We start from the raw sequence: 16,214 nt of genomic DNA, 5'->3' as shown, positions 1-16,214 counted from the left end.
CGGGGGCGGGCGCGGGGCGGGGCGGGGGCGGGCGGGAGGCCCCGGTCCGCGGCGGGGGCGGCGGCGGGGCCGCCGGTGACAGCGCGGCCATGCTGCGCAACGGGGCGGCGGGCGGCGGCGGCCCCGCGGCGGGCGGCGCGGCGGGACACCGGCCGGTCCGCGTCTGGTGCGACGGCTGGTGAGTGCGGCGGGCGGAAATAAACGGCGGCGGCTGCGCTCGTGCCTCCGGCTCCTCTCTGACCGCCGGCGGGGGCGGGCGGGCCGGGGCGGCGACAGTGGGGTGAGACGGAGCCGGCGGCGGCGGAGCGCCCTCGGGCGGCGGCGGAGCGCCGGGGCCGCGGAGCAACCGCTGCCGGGCCCCGTCCCGTGCCGGCGGCGGGGCCGCCCGGGCCGTCCCGGTGGCGGTCGCGGGCAGGCCGGGGCCGCGGCCCGGCCCCTCCGGTGGGAGCAGCCTGCGGCCGGGCACCCCGGCACCCCGCCGGCAGGCTGAGGGCGCCGCCCCGGCCTCCTGTGAGGAGCCGGCCGCGGGCGCGTTAATCGCGGCAGGTGGGAGCGAGACCTTGGCCCTTCGAGCCCGCGGCGGGGATCGCCCGGTGGCAAGGGGGAAGGTCACCGGCCGCAGCGCCCCAGCTGAGCGCGTCCTTGTGCCCCGGCCTGAAGCAGGGCCTTTGTCTTTCTAGCTATGACATGGTGCACTATGGCCACTCCAACCAGCTGCGCCAGGCTCGGGCTATGGGAGATTATCTGATTGTCGGAGTCCACACGGATGGTAAGAGGGTTTCTCAGCTTTTCACCTCGTGCTGCCTCTCAAATCACCCTGCAGCATTAGCCCTGAGAGGGGGAGATCCCGGTCCAAAGCAGCTTTCTTCCTACATGTCCTCAAGGAGCAGCAGCTACCACTAGAAAAAGCATTTCTTCCCTGGATGAGGCAGTGGAGTTATCCTCACTGTTTCCTCAGCGATTTTTGCATAGTTCAGAGCTTGCAGGCTTCCTTTGAGGAGTGGTCTGTGTTCTGTTCTGCAAAGCAATAGAACCAGTTGAAAATCAATCTGGTGTTGCAGGTGCAAACTGCAGAACTGGTATTCCAAACCAAATTACTGTGTGGAGAAAGCTCATTTCAAGCCCACGTGGGAGTTAAGTGCTACGCATTAATTCTTGCTTGTAAAGATTGGTTTTAAATTAATTTATGGATGCGTGTTTTCCAGTATAAACCAACGTAGCCTGAAGTTACTGTTTAAGAGGAGATGTTCCCCTAGGGGGCTGCCAAGAGGTCTGGGTAATCTCCTCAGGAAGCAGTATGAGGTACAGGGAGTCACAGATACCCTTTGCCTTCAGAGTGAATTCTAAGGCCTTTGCTACATGCTTAAAAAGGAGACTGAATTAAAACACTTCCTGACCTACCTGGGACTTCCTTCCCTGCTGCAGACCAATTTCAAGCTGAGTTTCGCTCAAACACTTCTAACTGGATTTTTCTCTTTCTCACGCAGAAGAGATTGCCAAGCACAAGGGCCCCCCTGTCTTTACACAAGAGGAGAGGTACAAAATGGTGCAAGCCATCAAGTGGGTGGATGAGATTGCTCCAGGAGCTCCCTATGTCACCACACTGGAAACCTTGGACAAATATAACTGTGACTTCTGTGTGCATGGTGGTGAGTGGTGTTCTGAGGTGGCAGTTGTATTAACAAGGGACCTCCAGGGCTTGTGTGCTCTTGTTTTTCCTGCTGCAAAACAAGGAACTTTCTGGCTCAGGGAAATCCTCATTTGTACGGATTTCTGTGTTCCCAGTGCCTGTACTAGTCAATACAGCTACTCAGGTGTTCAGGTATTTCAGGGAAACATGTTTGTGCAAGGTACTGTGAGAGTGGTCAGATTCCTTGGTTCAAGCATCCCTTTCACTTACAGAGATGAAATGTGCTGTCTGACAGTTATCCTGAGATTGCCCTCAACACAAGAAAAAAACTGTGCGTGGGAAAAATAGTCATTTATACAACCTAAACATGAAAAACACTGTTACAGAAGTTCAGCGTGCAAAAACACAATCATGTTTATATCTGCTTATCCTGGGATGAGATCAGGTCTGAAAAGCTTCTGTCTCTATCTAGCTGATAAGCTGTTAAAGTGCTTAGCTGACTGTGGTCAGAGACTCAGTTCTTATTATGAACATTCTTCAGTTTGCAGTCACTGAAGAGAAACAGTGTTCTGATGAAACATTCTTGGTTTTGTACTCTGTCCCTTCCTTGGACTACGTCTCATGTTCATTCGGTTTTGGCCTCTCCTCCCTACCCCTCTGAAGGGGGGTTAATTTTGTTAATTGAATCTGCAATAGTCTTTGCAGTTTTTCACTTTTCCTTTCTCATTTGATCCCAGTCATATAGTATTGATAAGTATTTCGTTTAATGTAAATAAATTGTTAATGTTCAATTAGATAGATATGCTTTTTTCACGTGGACAGGGTGATTATCACATTCCTCGCTAACTTAATTGCTTGTCCTGAAAGTGCGTTTGGGGTACGTGACCCCGTACTGGACTTGGTGAAGGATTATGATAACAGAGAAGTGCTTGTGGCCTTTGCTCCAGTTTCCCTGCCTTTATCTCTTTTGTCAAATAATTCAGTACTTCTACCTGCATAATACTCTTAGATGCTGCAGATTTGCCAGGCTGTGTTTATGCAGAAGGTAAGTTTAGAAATAGCCGGGCGTAGCTGGGAAAGTGGCAGATAGCAAACCCGCTGTTTCTGCCTCTCCTCTGGCACGCAGTGTTGTAACTGCAGTATGTTCTCTTCTCCTGTCCCTGTGCCCTGAGGAAGGGGTGTGGAGTTTTGGAACTCATCAGCTTTTCTGAGAATGCCACTGCAACTATATAAGAGAGAGTACATGTGAGTTACCAATGCCTGCGCTGTAAACAGGGTATTATGCCAATTGAAAGCCAGCTTAGGTTTTGCTGTTGAAGATTTTAGACTGTCACTAAATGCAGGTGGTTTTTGTACAATGAGTCAGCAACCACGCCAAAGGTGAACCAGAGTTAACTCTATAGGAGTTCAAGGGGTACGTTAATGTCATGGTAGAAGTGCCATCACTGAGGGGAAGAATTGGGTGTTGAAGAACTGTTTAATTGACTGGGGAAGCCATAACATGAACAGCTAACAACAGTGCTAGAGAAATTAAAGTTAAGGTGCTTTTTAACACTGAGAATAATTGTAGCTGTTTATGGTTATCTGGACAACAATTCAGTTGTGTCTGCTGTTGGAATTGCTACCAGGGCAATAAGCTCAGATTTTCTGGAGTATCTTAAAAAACAATTGGTGAGATGGCTAATGGCCTTTAGCACCCAGGAATATGCTTGTCTCTACAGATAGATTAGTCTTGCAATCCCACGATATATCCATGGGATGCAGGACATATTACATATGTTCGCACTGTGGTTCGGATTGCAGGAATTACAGTCTGGCTTATGTGCTGGATGTATTCGGCTGTTGCTGTAATTCTAACAGCTCTTGTGCAGGAAGGCTTGGAGTGCAGTTCTGAGGCTTTTCTCTTTCTGCAGATGACATCACCTTAACGATAGATGGCAAGGACACCTATGAGGAAGTGAAGACAGCTGGGCGATACAGGTAACGCATTTCTCCTTAGGCTCTTATACTGTTTTGGGTAGAGTTTCTGAGAGTTCCTGTCCTGAAGGAAAGTCAGATGATATACAGCTGTCTTCAGGTCACACTTCAATTTTGTTATTACGTGTGTCAGAGCTTTAGCTGCTCCAGGCATTTAGGTTTCCAGAAGGCGATGCAGACTAGCAGCTGAGTGGCAGGGGCTTCCTGTTCCTAGTATATGCTGGTTCTAGTATTGAAGCCTCGCTGGGAGTTAGTTCTGTTGGGAAGTCCGTGCAAGGTAAGTTTTCCTCATACGATTGGTCGCTGTTGTGTGAAGAAGATGCAGAAGCTCAGCAGGCAAGTGGTATACTTAATATCAAGGGCAGATAGTAGGAAGACTTTCTCTGGATGATCCCTGATTTGGATTTACCAGGTTTTACATGTGTTCCAGTGATAACGGTGGGAAGAGAAAGAGGCATATGCTCCTATGGCTTCTGCTTTATCCTTTGCTTGTCTCCCTGCAGGGAATGCAAACGCACCCAAGGTGTGTCCACTACTGACCTTGTTGGCCGCATGCTGCTCATGACTAAGGCTCACCACAGCAACATAGTGAGTCACAGGGCTTTGGGTGGGAGTTTGGAGTCTAGGGCATATGCCAGCTCTTCCCTTTTGCTGTCCCAAAATGGCGGTGGAGCTCCTGGGTCTGGCTCCGAGGTGCGTGGAGAACTGGCAAACTGATTATGGGCAGTGACAGCAAAACACCCTGTTTATATTTGCTTAAGCCTGTCTGAGATCACAGTGCAGAGCCCGTGCTGCTTTCAAAAGGTGTATGGAGATGAAAAGCTTTGATTCATCACGATTGGTGTGAGCTTCAGGAGCGTTATTGGAAAGGCAGACTAGTCTATGGCTTCTCTGAGTGTGGAATTACATTGTGCAGCCCCATTGATCTAGCAGCCCAGTGCTGCCAGAATTGGAAATTCTTCTTCCTTCTAACTGAGCTGTATGCTTTTGCCTTCTGCTGTCTCTGAGTCTTATCAGACCTTTCTCTAGTCTCCTCAGCTCACTATGTGATAAATAGCTAACCTAACCAAAGCAAAAAAGGAGGAAGTAGTGTTCTGTTGGTTAATGAGTTAAATTGACTCAGTAAACAAGCAATCCATTGAACGGAATCGCTGAGATAATAGCAGGGATGAGACAATGGAGGAACAAGAGAATTTGGGGCTAGAGGGAGATCTTTCAGTGTGCTGAGCTGTTAGATTGGCTTAGCAGTAATATGTAAGTTCACACCAAGATTTGACTCAGCATCGCTAGCTGTCTGCACAGATCTGAGCCCATGTCTAGTGGAGTGTCTTTGGAAAATGTCAGGACGCTGCCCTGTTGGGGGCTTGCATAGTTGAGAGAGGACATAGGTGTGCAATGCTATCAGCTGCGCAGGTTGGGCAAGAACAAGAACCACTGGGACTGTGTGATGCCAGGCCGAGGTCAGATAAGGAAGTTTCATCTGACTCCAGCTGGGACGTGATTCTGGTTTAGATATTAACTACTTTGTCAGCATTTAGTGCCAGCGATCGATGATGTGCAGTCTAAGCCTGGACTTCCCAGCACTTCTGCCACACGCACGCATATTTTTGGTTGGATGAGCTGTGTGAGTGCTTAAACATTTTGATTCTTTATCTCCCTTCAGGATGAGGACCTAGACTATCGGAAGCACACTGACAACTTTGGGAAGGTAATGTGAGCTCTAGCCTCAGACGTCTGGTTGTTGTCATGAGAAGGATTCCAAATGTGCTTTCTGGCCTGTATTGCAGGCTTGTTTTTTCCCGCCACGTTTAGCAGTAACCTCAGTAAATGTTTGCCACTGCTGTAGTCAGTGAAATGGGCAGGTGTGGCTGCACAGGACCAGCAGTACTGGTGGTGTGAACAGTATGTTAGCGGCACCACAGCGCTGCTGCACTTGTTGAGCTGTTGCTGTTCGTTTGGCTTGCTTGTAAATTCTTTATTGCCACTTCCTTTGGGATGCAGGTGCCCAGAGTTCCAGCCTAGGGACAGCTTCTAGCGATGCTCCTTTTGGTGCTTACGTTTTAAAAGGTGTTGCATTAGGTCTGGGAAGCATTTATGTAGCAGGCAGATAACTAGCATTCCATACTGCAAAGAATTCAGTTGCCTGGTCTTCAAATAGCAGAACGTTCCTCCTGGGGCACTCTGCTGTCATGTTCAGCTCATGTCTTGGGCTGCCTCTAAAGAGCTATCAGCCTTTTTTTTTTTTTTTTTTTTTTCCTTCCGGGTGTTAGATTGTCCCTCATTAACAACCACCCGGCCTTACAGCTTGAGTAAGTATTTTACTCACGGTGGTTTTGCTGACCAGGCTGAATTGTTCTCTGCCATGCCGTTGGGTGGTGTTTTTGTTTGTTTGTTCATTTTGGAGAAGGTTTTGTCAGGCCTCTTGCTCTAATGTGTCTGTTTCCTGGTTCTTGGATCTAGGGAAAGATATCTGGGCACTAAGTATTTTGCATGACTCCCGCCAGCAGCATACTCCCTTCTGTATACTGTTGTTTGTGTGGCTTGCCCTGGTCTTAGCTGAATTGTCTTTGTTTTGTTGCGTCTTTTATTGTTTCTAACGTTAGGGGAGCAAAGCAGATGCCAGGGCCAGTGACCTGGTGGCTCTTTCCCGAACTGCCGCATGGTGGGGCTCAAGCTCTATCTTCGGTTTCACTGCAGCTGGGATATTTGGCCCTTGCTGAGTTCTGGGTGATACCAGCTTAGCATACCAGTCAGCCAGGTGAAAGGGTAGGCTGCCTTGCAGCTTGAAAAAGATTGTATGCCTAAGAGGATATAGGTAGGTTGTGCATTGTGTATCTCTTCCGTTAGTAAGTTCTGCCTCTCCTGGAAATCCTGGACTGCCCTGTTGCCTTCTTCCTTCCTAAGCTTTCTTCTCAGCATCTCCTTAGCTGGCTGTTGAGGGGATGATTTGGATTGTGTAAATGTAGAAAGTGCAAGCTGCTAAGAGCTGCAATACTTGCTAGCAAACTAACATGCAGTCCTGCCTACAGCTGTGTTCTGGCACTGTATGTGTGTGGTCCAAATCTCCTCTTGGAGCTTGAAAAGGAAATGTGTGTGGTGTGTGTTTTCCTAGGGACCAAAAGGTCATAGTCCCTGGACTGGTGTCTCACAGTTCCTGCAGACATCTCAGAAGATCATCCAGTTTGCATCAGGAAAGGAACCACAGCCAGGAGACACTATCATCTATGTGGCTGGAGCCTTTGACCTGTTCCGTATCCTTGACTGTTTTGTCACGAGAATAGTGTTGGTCTGCTTGTTCTTGTATTTTAAGGCACCAGACTAGGATATTTACTACTTTTTGTTGTTGTTGTTTTCTTTAGGTATGTGGGTGAGGGAAAAGGCAGGATTTTCTAATGACAGTTTCTTAGTCACAGGACACAGAGCAAGGAGTTACGACTACTCTCTAGAAAGACTTGTGGCTGTTAGAGGATTTCAGAATGATAGTTGGATACCCTCCATGCTCTACTGATCATACGCTCGTCCTTCTTGAGGTTTGGCTGTCATAGACTAAGTGACTGCTGCTAGAAAGCATACGGTATTTGGAGCAGACACTTCATCCCCAGGACAGTCTTGGAGGTGCTGTGCCTCCCTTTCTACCCAAAATGGGTAGAAATTCTGGACAGAGGCAAAGTTGAGTCCATGTAAGGTGGAACTGAAAAGATGCCTGGCTTTTGTCCAGAGCCTGAGGGCCCGAGGAGGAAGGCAACTGTTCCTAGCACATAGGCACAAAGCAATACAGAAATAAAATCCTTGGGATTACTATTTCCTGCTGTGCTTTCCTGGTACATCTGTTTCTGGCTTCCTTTCTCCATTTTCCATGTTAGCTTCAATTCCTTAAACAGGTCTGCAGATATTGGGCATGTAGATTTCTTGGAGAAGGTTCACCAGCTGGCAGAGAGACCCTACATCATCGCTGGGTTGCACTTTGACCAGGTCTGTATATAAAATTCAGAGATGGAGCAGCTTGGCACATGTTCTTTCTGAAACAAGCAGGCTGTGTGCTGGAAGACAAGAAAGGGTTGTATTGGCCGATACCGGTTTTTCTTACTGGGAGAAAGTGAGAAGGAAGGGGATTGCTTTGTGTTTCTTCTAATTGTGACTGATGCTTTGCCTTAGGAAGTAAATCGTTACAAAGGGAAGAATTATCCCATCATGAACATCCATGAGAGAACGCTCAGTGTCTTGGCCTGTAGGGTAAGTGTCTACAGCTCCGTCACCTTGCAGTGTTCCAGAAATTGCCTACAAGCTGATGTTGTTCACCCATAGCTAAAAAACCTTGCACAAGATCTTTAGTATTCATTGAGAAAGCAAAGATAAGACCAATCACTTCAGGCTACCAGAGGTGCTGGCACGCTCCTGTGAGGAATCACTAGGCTTCTCTGTCGTCTTGGTTAATCTGAGCCATTGCACCCACTCACCTCTTCCACCAGCAGTGAAGAGGCAGAGTGCTGCTCTGCTCTATGCAAAGACAACTGTATTCTTGCAGAAAACTATCTACTTTCTGCAGCAGGGTAAAAACTTCCTGGGAAAGAAATGTAGGGAGGCCCAGAGATATATGCTCTGAGCAATTAATTCTGGGATTTGCTGTATACACCCTACCAGAAAGCATAATCTTTAGTGGAACAAAAAGATCATAGAATCATAGAATGGTTTGGGCTAGAAGGGACCTTCAAGATCGTCTAGTTCCAACCCCCTTGCCATGGGCAGGGACACCTTCCGCTAGACACGGTTGCTCAAAGCCCCAACCAACTCGCTTTCCTATTTCCCTTATTTGAGTTCCTAAATCTATAATCAGGTGGCCTGCTCAAGTCCATGTAGGAGATAGGCTGGTCTCTGTTGTGGCTTTTTTTTTTTAATCTGGATTCTTGTTTTCTTTTTCTAGTATGTCTCAGAAGTGGTAATTGGAGCCCCATATGCTGTCACTGCTGATCTGCTGGATCACTTCAGGGTGAGAGTCTTTGTGTATAGATGTACGTGAAGATGCTGGCTTTTGATGTGCTTGAAGAGCTAAAGTGATGGAAAACATAGCAATATAGCAGAGAGGTGGTCCTGCTCAGCATAATTACAGTCCCTGTCACCTTCTGGAGGGAATGTGATTGTTGGTGACTTTGTGCTCCTCTCTAGGTAACACTTGTATGTCATGGAATGACAGAGGTGGTGTCAGACAAGGATGGTTCTGATCCATATGAGGTAAGATGCTAGCTGCTGCCATCTGTGCTTTTTTGCCAGCATTTGTGACAGATACAGCATGGCTTTGTTCATGCTCCTGGGCTGAGAATTAGAATACAGAGTATTGCAGTGGATGCTACCCAAGCAAGTCTTTGTCAGGTGATTCTGTTTTTTGTCAACCCCTCCAGTAGCTACTTGGAGCAGAGCCTGTAAATCATTCACAACTCCATTCTCTTAGTCACCGTTTTGTTTTGCCTGTTTCTGATACCTTCACGGCAGAATGAGAAATGCTGTCATCTTTGCTCTATGCAAATCCCTCGCTCAGCTCCCATATACCTGAAGCTTTGCTTTCATCAGTGATTTATTCAGCTTCTTAGGAGATGATTTTGTGTCGTGCCTGGCTGGGTGCCCACAGGACCTGCCATGACTTCTGCTCAGCTTTCCTTTACTGAGCTGTAAATCCAGAGGTCCTTCATGTTTTTCACAGATGAGTCTGCTTTGTTTGTTCACAGGAACCGAAGAGACGTGGCATTTTCCAGCTGGTGGACAGTGGCAGCAATCTCACCACAGATTTAATTGTGCAAAGAATCATCAAGAACAGGTTGGCTTTCTTCATCCTCTAGTTCTGTTGCATGCTGTTCAGTCCAGCTTGTCTGAGGCCTGATTAATGGGATCAAACAGGAAGAGAAGGGATATCTGAGGGCACAGAGGAGGGAAACAGTGAACTGGTCCTTCATCTTCCAAAGCTTTGTTCTGGAACTTTGGGCAGGCTGCTTAAGTGTGGATTTACCAGACTATACAGGAAAAGGAATAGGTAAACTATACTAGGTTAGAATGTGCTTCACGGCACGTTTTATTATTTTTCCTCCTTCTCTATCAATGAAAAAAAATCCTTGCTGTATTCTTAAGGATTTAGCATGCTGTTTCTTTCAGTGCTTTGCTCTTTTAAGCCGTTCACCTTCAGTGACCCCAGCTCAGGTCAGTTGTAAATTTGAATTTGGTATTGCAGCACTAAGTGGTGTGTCCTGGGACAGACCAAGCATGGAACAGCAGCAGCATCTTCAGAGGGAGAAGTGTTGTTTGACCGGTGTGGGAGCCTTGGACTTCAGAGAGAAGTGATCGTGACACTTGGAGGAAGCTCTGGGTGCTGGCTCTCTCAAAGAGGAGGGTGGGAGGTTACTGGTGAAGCTTCTGAAATACTCTCATAACAAAACAACATAGGAGAAGGCGGTGCTCCCCTGTTCCAGGGGGTTTTAGTCTCCTAGAGAGAGGAATGGGTAAGACTCTCATGGTGTTTTATGATTGATGCAGGCTGGAGTTTGAAGCTAGGAACCAGAAGAAGGAAGCAAAAGAGCTGGCAGTATTGGAGGCCATGAAGAGACTGGAAGAGAAGCACTAGACCAGCAGAGAGCTGATGCTTGGGTCGTGGAACGCTGCAGCCTCGCCCTCTTCTGGAGGAGCAAAGAGCTCTTCTAGAGAGGACTCTGAACAAGGACACCGCTGCTGGTGTGCACAGGATGTGCTAGCCTAGCTGTCCCAGCTCCTCCTGCACTAATTATGCAGACATAATGAGTTGGGATCCTGCTGCCTAGTTTTTCCTCCGTTAATCAACCCCCATTCCCTTTCCCAGGAGAAGATTTGAAAAAGAAAAAAATGGTTTTAATTATAACTAATGTTTTAACATGTTGATGTGCTTTTACTTTCTGCCATTTCTGGCTTTTACAAGGTGGGAAATGAAGCAGCTTCCCGGGCCCTTTCTGCCTCCTTCCACATTCTGCTGTCATGACTGGAGTCTGCATTTCAGAACACCCCTTCAGGTGGTGGTGTGGGCTGCTTGACAGACTGGAGAGAACAGCCTTCCCGGGAGAAAGGGGCAGCCAACAATTCCTCTGTGAGCTTTTTGGGTAGGGATGCTAGGCCAATCAGTGTGCCTGCTGCTGGCGGTGCTGACTGCGCCCTGTGCTCTGAGATTGCTGGTGGTGGTGCTTCTCAGCTGCTGCCTCTGCACGAATACCAGATCGAAAGCTACTTACGGTCTAATTGGATAAAGCCTTCCTCCAGCTGTGACTGTTGCCAGTGAATCATTCACTTCCCCAGTGACAGGCAGCAGCTCAGCATCTGCTGCGGGTTGTGAGGCTCGTGGCACAGAGACCCTCAGGTCTGATGTGTTCCCTGGTGAGTTTGAGGAATTTCTCTGCACAAGGCATGAGAATACTGGCAGGTTTTGCCAAAGGCTCCACCTGCTATGAGATGCGCAGGACTCGGTGCTCCTCATGAACTGTGCTCAGAGCTCTGCTTGCTGTTGTTGCCAGAGTCCACCTTGTGCCTGACAGATGTTACCAAGAGAAGTGACCTTGTGAGCTGGAATTTCACGATTGTTTTCTTAGGGTTGAAGTGCAGCATGTTTACCTCCTGCGGGAACCTGCAGGGCCTGAGGGGATGAGTCTGGGAAGAGCCAGGTGCTGGGCTGAGCCCTTCTCTGCCTCGTACATTCCAGGGTGCTGTGCTGGGTGTCTCAGCCACTCCCTGCACTGTGCTGTACAGTCCTTCCAAGCCGATTTTTTGTCCTCTCTGTTGTAAAATTCTGTTGCTGATCATTAATAAAATGTTGAAGAGTTGTCTGTTGGTTTCTTCAGGCCTCGAGTCCAGGTGCCAGAAAGGTTTCAGGCCTTTGGGTGGAGACTTCTGCAGAGGCTTTTCCCTGGAAGCTATGTCAAGAATGGGCAAGAGTTCACTGCTGGCATAAAAACAAACTTTGCTGCGGGCAGCTCTGCCTGAGCTCTGTGAAAATCTTAAATTTCTTCTGGTACAAGGGTTAGAGATCACTCTAGCTAGAAGCCCTTCTTTTTTGCCATGTGAAGAGGTTTTTGCTGAATTCACTCAAAAACAACTAGGCCAGGTGAGGGGATCTTTGCTACGCTGTTCTAGGTTTTTATGCTTTCTGGACTTCGGCATTGCAGCACAGCTTGCACTGGAAAGGTGTCTTGGCAGTTTGGCAGTCACGCAGTCACATAAACAAGGTGGGTGTGGAGTTAGGATTCTGCTGGTAGCTTGGTGCGTTGCAACGCTAAAGCAGTGTCTACGAGCAGCCCTGGTGGCTCTGCCCTGCTGCCTGCAGAAGGGCTGCAGCGTGCACAGATCTGCCACAGAGCCTCAGCATCTCATGTCTGTGCAATTGCTAATCCCAGATCCTGTGTTTGCATATTGGCATCTCCTAATGAATGTGTCATTTGTGACAAGGTGCTATCAGGAGCCAACCCACCCACCTGCGTGGGAATGCTCCCGGCCTCGGGGCAGGAGGGGGACCTGGAGAACTCGAAGCCTCCCGTCCTCTCCCATAACCTCGCTGGAGCTCCTCAGGTGCCTGTGACAGAACAGCAGTCCCACCGCTGGGCAGCGTTCGAGCACGGCACCGGCGATGCCGTGAGTGCACCGGCCTGTCCTGCTCCCCCCTCAGCTCTGCAGCTGCTGGGGGCTGCGGATGTTCCTGCTCTGGGGGATGCAGGGGGCTGGGGCAGGGCCATCGGCTCCGCGCTGCTCTGTCCTGTGTGGGGCCACGCTGGTGCTCGTCCTGGAGGAGCAGAGAGGGCTTTTCTCCAGTGGTGGGGCCGTGCCTGGCAGAAAGCTTTTCTCCAGAGCAGCTCTGTAGCTGAAGGGAGGTTGAGGGCAGCCCTGGGCAAGTGTCGGAACGACCCCTGATTCCACCTGCCGTTTTTGGGAGATGTTTCATCTCTAGAAAAATACCGCCCTTGTTGGCTGGCAGCAGGGTCGTGGCTGTGGTGGAAAGCCTGTTGCTGGGCCCTGGGCCTGGCTGGTGACATGGGGACAAGGATGGGGGTGCCTGCTCCCTGCAGGGCCAGGCTAGCCCCGGCTGCTGAGGCCTGTCCGGCTCCTGAGCAGGCTGCTCCCCCGGGGCTGTCCCCTGCTGCTCGCCAGCCGGGACTTTTCCTGACTGGAGGTAGCCACCGCTGCCGCTTGCTGCCAGAGTGGAGGTGAGGTTATCGCTGGCCAGGATCCTCTGCTGCCCTTGTGGGCCGTGGGGCCAGGCTGAGCCCTGTCCTGGGCTCTGCTGGGGGGCAAGAGCACAAAGAGCCCCGTTGCGGTATGAGCTCCCCACCCCCAGAGACTGACGGGGAGTTTGTCATTAAAAACAAACAACTCCACACGGTGACAAACCTACTCCGAGCCCAGCATTTGCGTGTAAATGAGCTGCCTCTGGGACCAAAACAAGTGCCGTTGTTATTAAAAAATGACTAAACTATTTAATTTGCGTTCTCACCACTTGGGTGCCTGCCTGCTGGTGTAACTGTTTTGCCTGGAAATTTCAGCTTCACTTGTTCAGATGAGTGAGCAGTGCGTGGTGGAGCTGCCATTCTGCATGTCCTCATTGCTGTTTCTGAGCAGAAAACTTTGGCATATGGTATTTCTTCAAGTGCCTTTGGGCCCTTTTCCTTCCAACCTTGTGTTCGCTGACATCTTGTGAGTCCCGGAGGGCAAAAATGAATGGGGAGTTAAAATAGGGAAATAAATTGCACGAATTTCAAGTTTGTGACTCAATTCTCACTGTCCTCCTCTCTCTCTCTTCCTTTTACCAAGCACGGACTAAGACTCTGGCTCCTGCACTAATCCTGAGGAGGCCTCCCTTGCAACGTGCAGTAAGTGTCTGACGTTTCTCTCATGGGAACCAATTTGCTGGAACATTTGAATCGGGCTCGCTAAATCTTACGAGCGCAGTGGTGACCCTGGTGTAGGAGGCCAGCAGCTCTGGTCCTCACCCTGTGGCAGGAGCTGCAGCGCCCGCGCGCGTGCCCCAGCAGCACAAGCAGCACGCGTGGTCCTGGTGCTATGCCCAGGGCCGCCCGCACCTCGGGGGGACGCAGAGGCGCGTGCCTGCAGTGCTGGCAGCCTTCAGCTGGGCAGGGCTCAGGGCAGCGTGTGGCAGCCTTTATAGAAAGGGGGTGCCCTCAGCGAGGGGCTGCTCCTGCCCGCGGCTCTCCGAGGACTCAGCCTTGCCTCTTGCCCAGGTGACACTCGGGGACTGGGGGGGTGGAGCTGCGCTCCTCGCGTCGGCCGGGGCCGGGGCAGGCAGGGTCCCTGGGCTGCGCTGGCCGGTTTGCCGGGGGTGTCGGTGGTGCTGCACCGGGGTGCTGCTGCCTGAGCACGGCCTGGGCGCCCCGGGGCTGGGCCAGCGCCTCCTGCAGCACGTGGGGACGGGGGCAGCAGGGCCCTTCGGGGGGTGGCAGGACAGCGATGCCCTGGCTGCAGTAATTCACCCAGCAAAGCCGAGTCAGGTTCTGCTGCTCCCTGCAGCTTGGGCTGTATCGCCCCGTCACTGCTGCCTGCACAGCCCTGCCACTGCTGCGGGCACCGTGCCTCGCAGCCACTGCTGACAGGCATTTGCGCAGCCCTCGGGCGTGTGGGGCTATCTGTGAGTTTCCAGGGGGGTGGTGATTGCTGGTTGTGATCGGTGAGCAATTTTTCCACCTGGGTTTGAGCAGTCACGGGCACCTGGAGGATGCCAGCCCTGGCCCTCAGAGGCAGCAGGGCTGCAGGTCTCTCAGTGCTCAGCCCCAGCTGCCCCCATGCACGCCCAGCTACGCTGCCCTTGTCCTGTTAGCCCACAGCATCGCCAGTGCCCTGGGCAGGCTGTCCTGGCCCAGCGCAAGTCCCTCGTGGGTTCAGGGAGCCAGACCCTGGGGTGAGGTGGGGGGGCTCAGCAGCGATGTGGGGAGACGCCGCCTCTGCAGCAGCTGTTTGCAGGCTGATACAGAATGTTTGCAGATGATACAGAAGTAGTGCTTGAAGCAGGGCTGTTCAGGGCAGGGCCCACCCCCCACGCCTGCCCTGCGGATCTTGGGGCTCCTCTTCCCAATGAAGTCAGTTGCTGTTCTAGCACCTGGTGCTCCATTTCGATGGGTTCCCTCTCCCCCGGCAGTCCCCTCATCCTGAGCCCAGCAAGGGGGCCCCAGGCTTTGCTCTATCCCCCTGCGCCCACAGCACCAGTAAACCTCTCGCCCCAGGCTGGCACTGCTTCCCTGGATCTACGCCCAGTGGGGCAGCCCCTGCGTGCCCCAGACCCCGGTGGGTTCCTCCACCCCTACAGGGGCTTTCAGCAGCACCTCCTGTCCCTGCAAAGACAGACGAGATCGTTCCAGTCCAAGTGCATTTATTGTCGCTGTGAGCCACCGGTGCTGGCTCAGGCATCCGCGCACTCCGTGGGGTCCAGGGACAAGGTCACGTCTGCTTTGCACTGGAGAGTGCCAGGGGCTCCCAGCAGCGCCTGGCAGCTCCGCAGCTCGGGGGCCACATCCATCACGCACGGTGCCTGCGGGGGAGACCATCAACAGGACCGGGGGCCCCAGGACGTGGCGCTGCCGGGGGAGCCGGGCTGCCCCAGCGTCCCGGAGCCCCGCGGGCAGGTGAGATCCTGCTCCCGCTGCTCGCTGGAGCACGGGGCCCTGGTGCCTGTGGCCGGGCAGCCCCGGCACAGCCCGTGCCCAGTGCCCTGTGGGGAGCGGCACCGGTGCCCCCCGTGCCCGGCGCCCCCGGTACTCACCGCGGGGCGGAGCGGCGCGGGCGGGCGGGCCGAGCCGGGTGGCAGCGCTCCGGGACGGCGGTCGGCGGCGTCGGAGCGGCGGATGTAGGGCGAGCGGCGGAGGCCGGAGAGCAGCCCCGAGGCTCTGCCCACCGAGTAATGGCGGGGCCCGGCCGCCTGCCGGTACCAGGGCGCGGCGGGGCGGCAGAGGCAGAGCAGCGCCAGCGCCAGCCCCAGGCAGCGAGCGGCACGCATGGTGCCGGCGGGACCGCAGCGCTGCGGGGCGCCGCCGCCGCCGCTTTATAGCCCACCGGGGGGCGCCGCGCCCGCCCCCGCCGCGGCCCGGCCCCCCGGGCGGCGCAGCCCGCAGGAAGGGGCCGCTCGCCCCCCGCCCCCCGCCCGGCTCCGGCGCGCACGAGCCCGGCGAGCGGCGGCCGCGCGCTTACCGGGGGCGGCGCCGGTCACTCCTTGAACTTCCACTCCTGGCGGCACATGGGGCAGTGCTGCTGCACCTGCTGCGAGTGCAGCCACTTGAGGATGCAGTGCATGTGGAAGCAGTGCGAGCACTGCCCCCACACCAGCGGGCAGTCGTCCCCGGGCACCTTGCCTGCGGCGCGGACACGGCGTCAGCCCCGGCCCGGCCCCGCCCGCCCCGCGCCGCCCGCCCGGTGCCCCCGCGCTCACAGTCGGGGCAGCAGCCGTTGAAGGCCATGCGGCAGATGCCGCAGTTTTCGTCGTTGGCCACCCACAGCCAGGAGGCGACCCCGTGCCAGCTCCGCACCCTCACCCGCATCGCGCCGCCGGACGCCCCGCCCCGCGCCCCTCCCGCCCCGCCGGAAGTCCCGCCCGGCGCCCCACAAGGCC

At 53.1% G+C, this 16,214-nt stretch overlaps 3 protein-coding genes across 8 annotated transcripts; 1 reads left to right on the top strand and 2 right to left on the bottom strand.

Annotated features, from left to right (window-relative positions):
• Window positions 1-20: 20 nt before the first annotated feature.
• On the top strand, window positions 21-11,433 carry PCYT2 (phosphate cytidylyltransferase 2, ethanolamine). Of its 6 annotated transcripts, none has more exons than XM_066979940.1 (14): window positions 22-178; window positions 681-769; window positions 1,488-1,649; window positions 3,544-3,610; window positions 4,111-4,195; window positions 5,271-5,315; window positions 6,720-6,858; window positions 7,497-7,579; window positions 7,763-7,840; window positions 8,529-8,594; window positions 8,771-8,836; window positions 9,328-9,416; window positions 9,825-9,959; window positions 10,127-11,433. In XM_066979940.1, exons 1-14 carry the CDS (start codon window positions 90-92, stop codon window positions 10,212-10,214), a joined length of 1,281 nt encoding a protein of 426 aa, XP_066836041.1. In that variant the 5' UTR covers window positions 22-89; the 3' UTR covers window positions 10,215-11,433. The 6 variants fall into 6 exon arrangements, with proteins under 6 accessions (XP_066836042.1, XP_066836043.1, XP_066836041.1 ...); XM_048050322.2 differs by lacking the exon at window positions 22-178 and adding an exon at window positions 261-546; XM_066979941.1 differs by lacking the exon at window positions 5,271-5,315 and having other exon boundaries at window positions 21-178.
• A 3,531-nt stretch (window positions 11,434-14,964) lies between these two features.
• On the bottom strand, window positions 14,965-15,790 carry NPB (neuropeptide B). Its single transcript, XM_048050323.2, has 2 exons — window positions 15,372-15,790; window positions 14,965-15,140 (listed from the first exon to the last, which is right to left on the bottom strand). Exons 1-2 carry the CDS (start codon window positions 15,603-15,605, stop codon window positions 15,012-15,014), a joined length of 363 nt encoding a protein of 120 aa, XP_047906280.1. The 5' UTR covers window positions 15,606-15,790; the 3' UTR covers window positions 14,965-15,011.
• ANAPC11 (anaphase promoting complex subunit 11) lies at window positions 14,965-16,200 on the bottom strand. The gene is made up of 3 exons (XM_066979950.1): window positions 16,035-16,200; window positions 15,797-15,957; window positions 14,965-15,140 (listed from the first exon to the last, which is right to left on the bottom strand). The coding sequence occupies exons 1-2, from the start codon at window positions 16,141-16,143 to the stop codon at window positions 15,812-15,814; spliced, it is 255 nt and encodes an 84-aa protein (XP_066836051.1). The 5' UTR covers window positions 16,144-16,200; the 3' UTR covers window positions 14,965-15,140; window positions 15,797-15,811.
• Between the last annotated feature and the right edge of the window lie 14 nt (window positions 16,201-16,214).

The sequence above is a fragment of the Anser cygnoides genome, chromosome 19 (genome assembly GCF_040182565.1).
Source record: "Anser cygnoides isolate HZ-2024a breed goose chromosome 19, Taihu_goose_T2T_genome, whole genome shotgun sequence".
In the NCBI taxonomy this organism is placed as follows: Eukaryota; Metazoa; Chordata; class Aves; order Anseriformes; family Anatidae; genus Anser; species Anser cygnoides.
Note: the sequence above shows the minus strand (reverse complement) of the source record. Positions and strands in the feature narration are given on the sequence as shown.

Bases quoted from the DNA above. Each gene is read 5' to 3' on its own strand.
- PCYT2 (XM_066979940.1), top strand. From the start codon at position 90: ATGCTGCGCAACGGGGCGGCGGGCGGCGGCGGCCCCGCGGCGGGCGGC. The intron at 1,650-3,543 runs GTGAGTGGTGTT...CTCTTTCTGCAG, and splicing joins TGACTTCTGTGTGCATGGTG to ATGACATCACCTTAACGATA. The intron at 4,196-5,270 runs GTGAGTCACAGG...ATCTCCCTTCAG, and splicing joins AGGCTCACCACAGCAACATA to GATGAGGACCTAGACTATCG.
- NPB (XM_048050323.2), bottom strand. From the start codon at position 15,605: ATGCGTGCCGCTCGCTGCCTGGGGCTGGCGCTGGCGCTGCTCTGCCTC. The intron at 15,141-15,371 runs GTGAGTACCGGG...TCTCCCCCGCAG, and splicing joins CCGCGCCGCTCCGCCCCGCG to GCACCGTGCGTGATGGATGT.
- ANAPC11 (XM_066979950.1), bottom strand. From the start codon at position 16,143: ATGCGGGTGAGGGTGCGGAGCTGGCACGGGGTCGCCTCCTGGCTGTGG. The intron at 15,958-16,034 runs GTGAGCGCGGGG...TCCGCGCCGCAG, and splicing joins CAACGGCTGCTGCCCCGACT to GCAAGGTGCCCGGGGACGAC.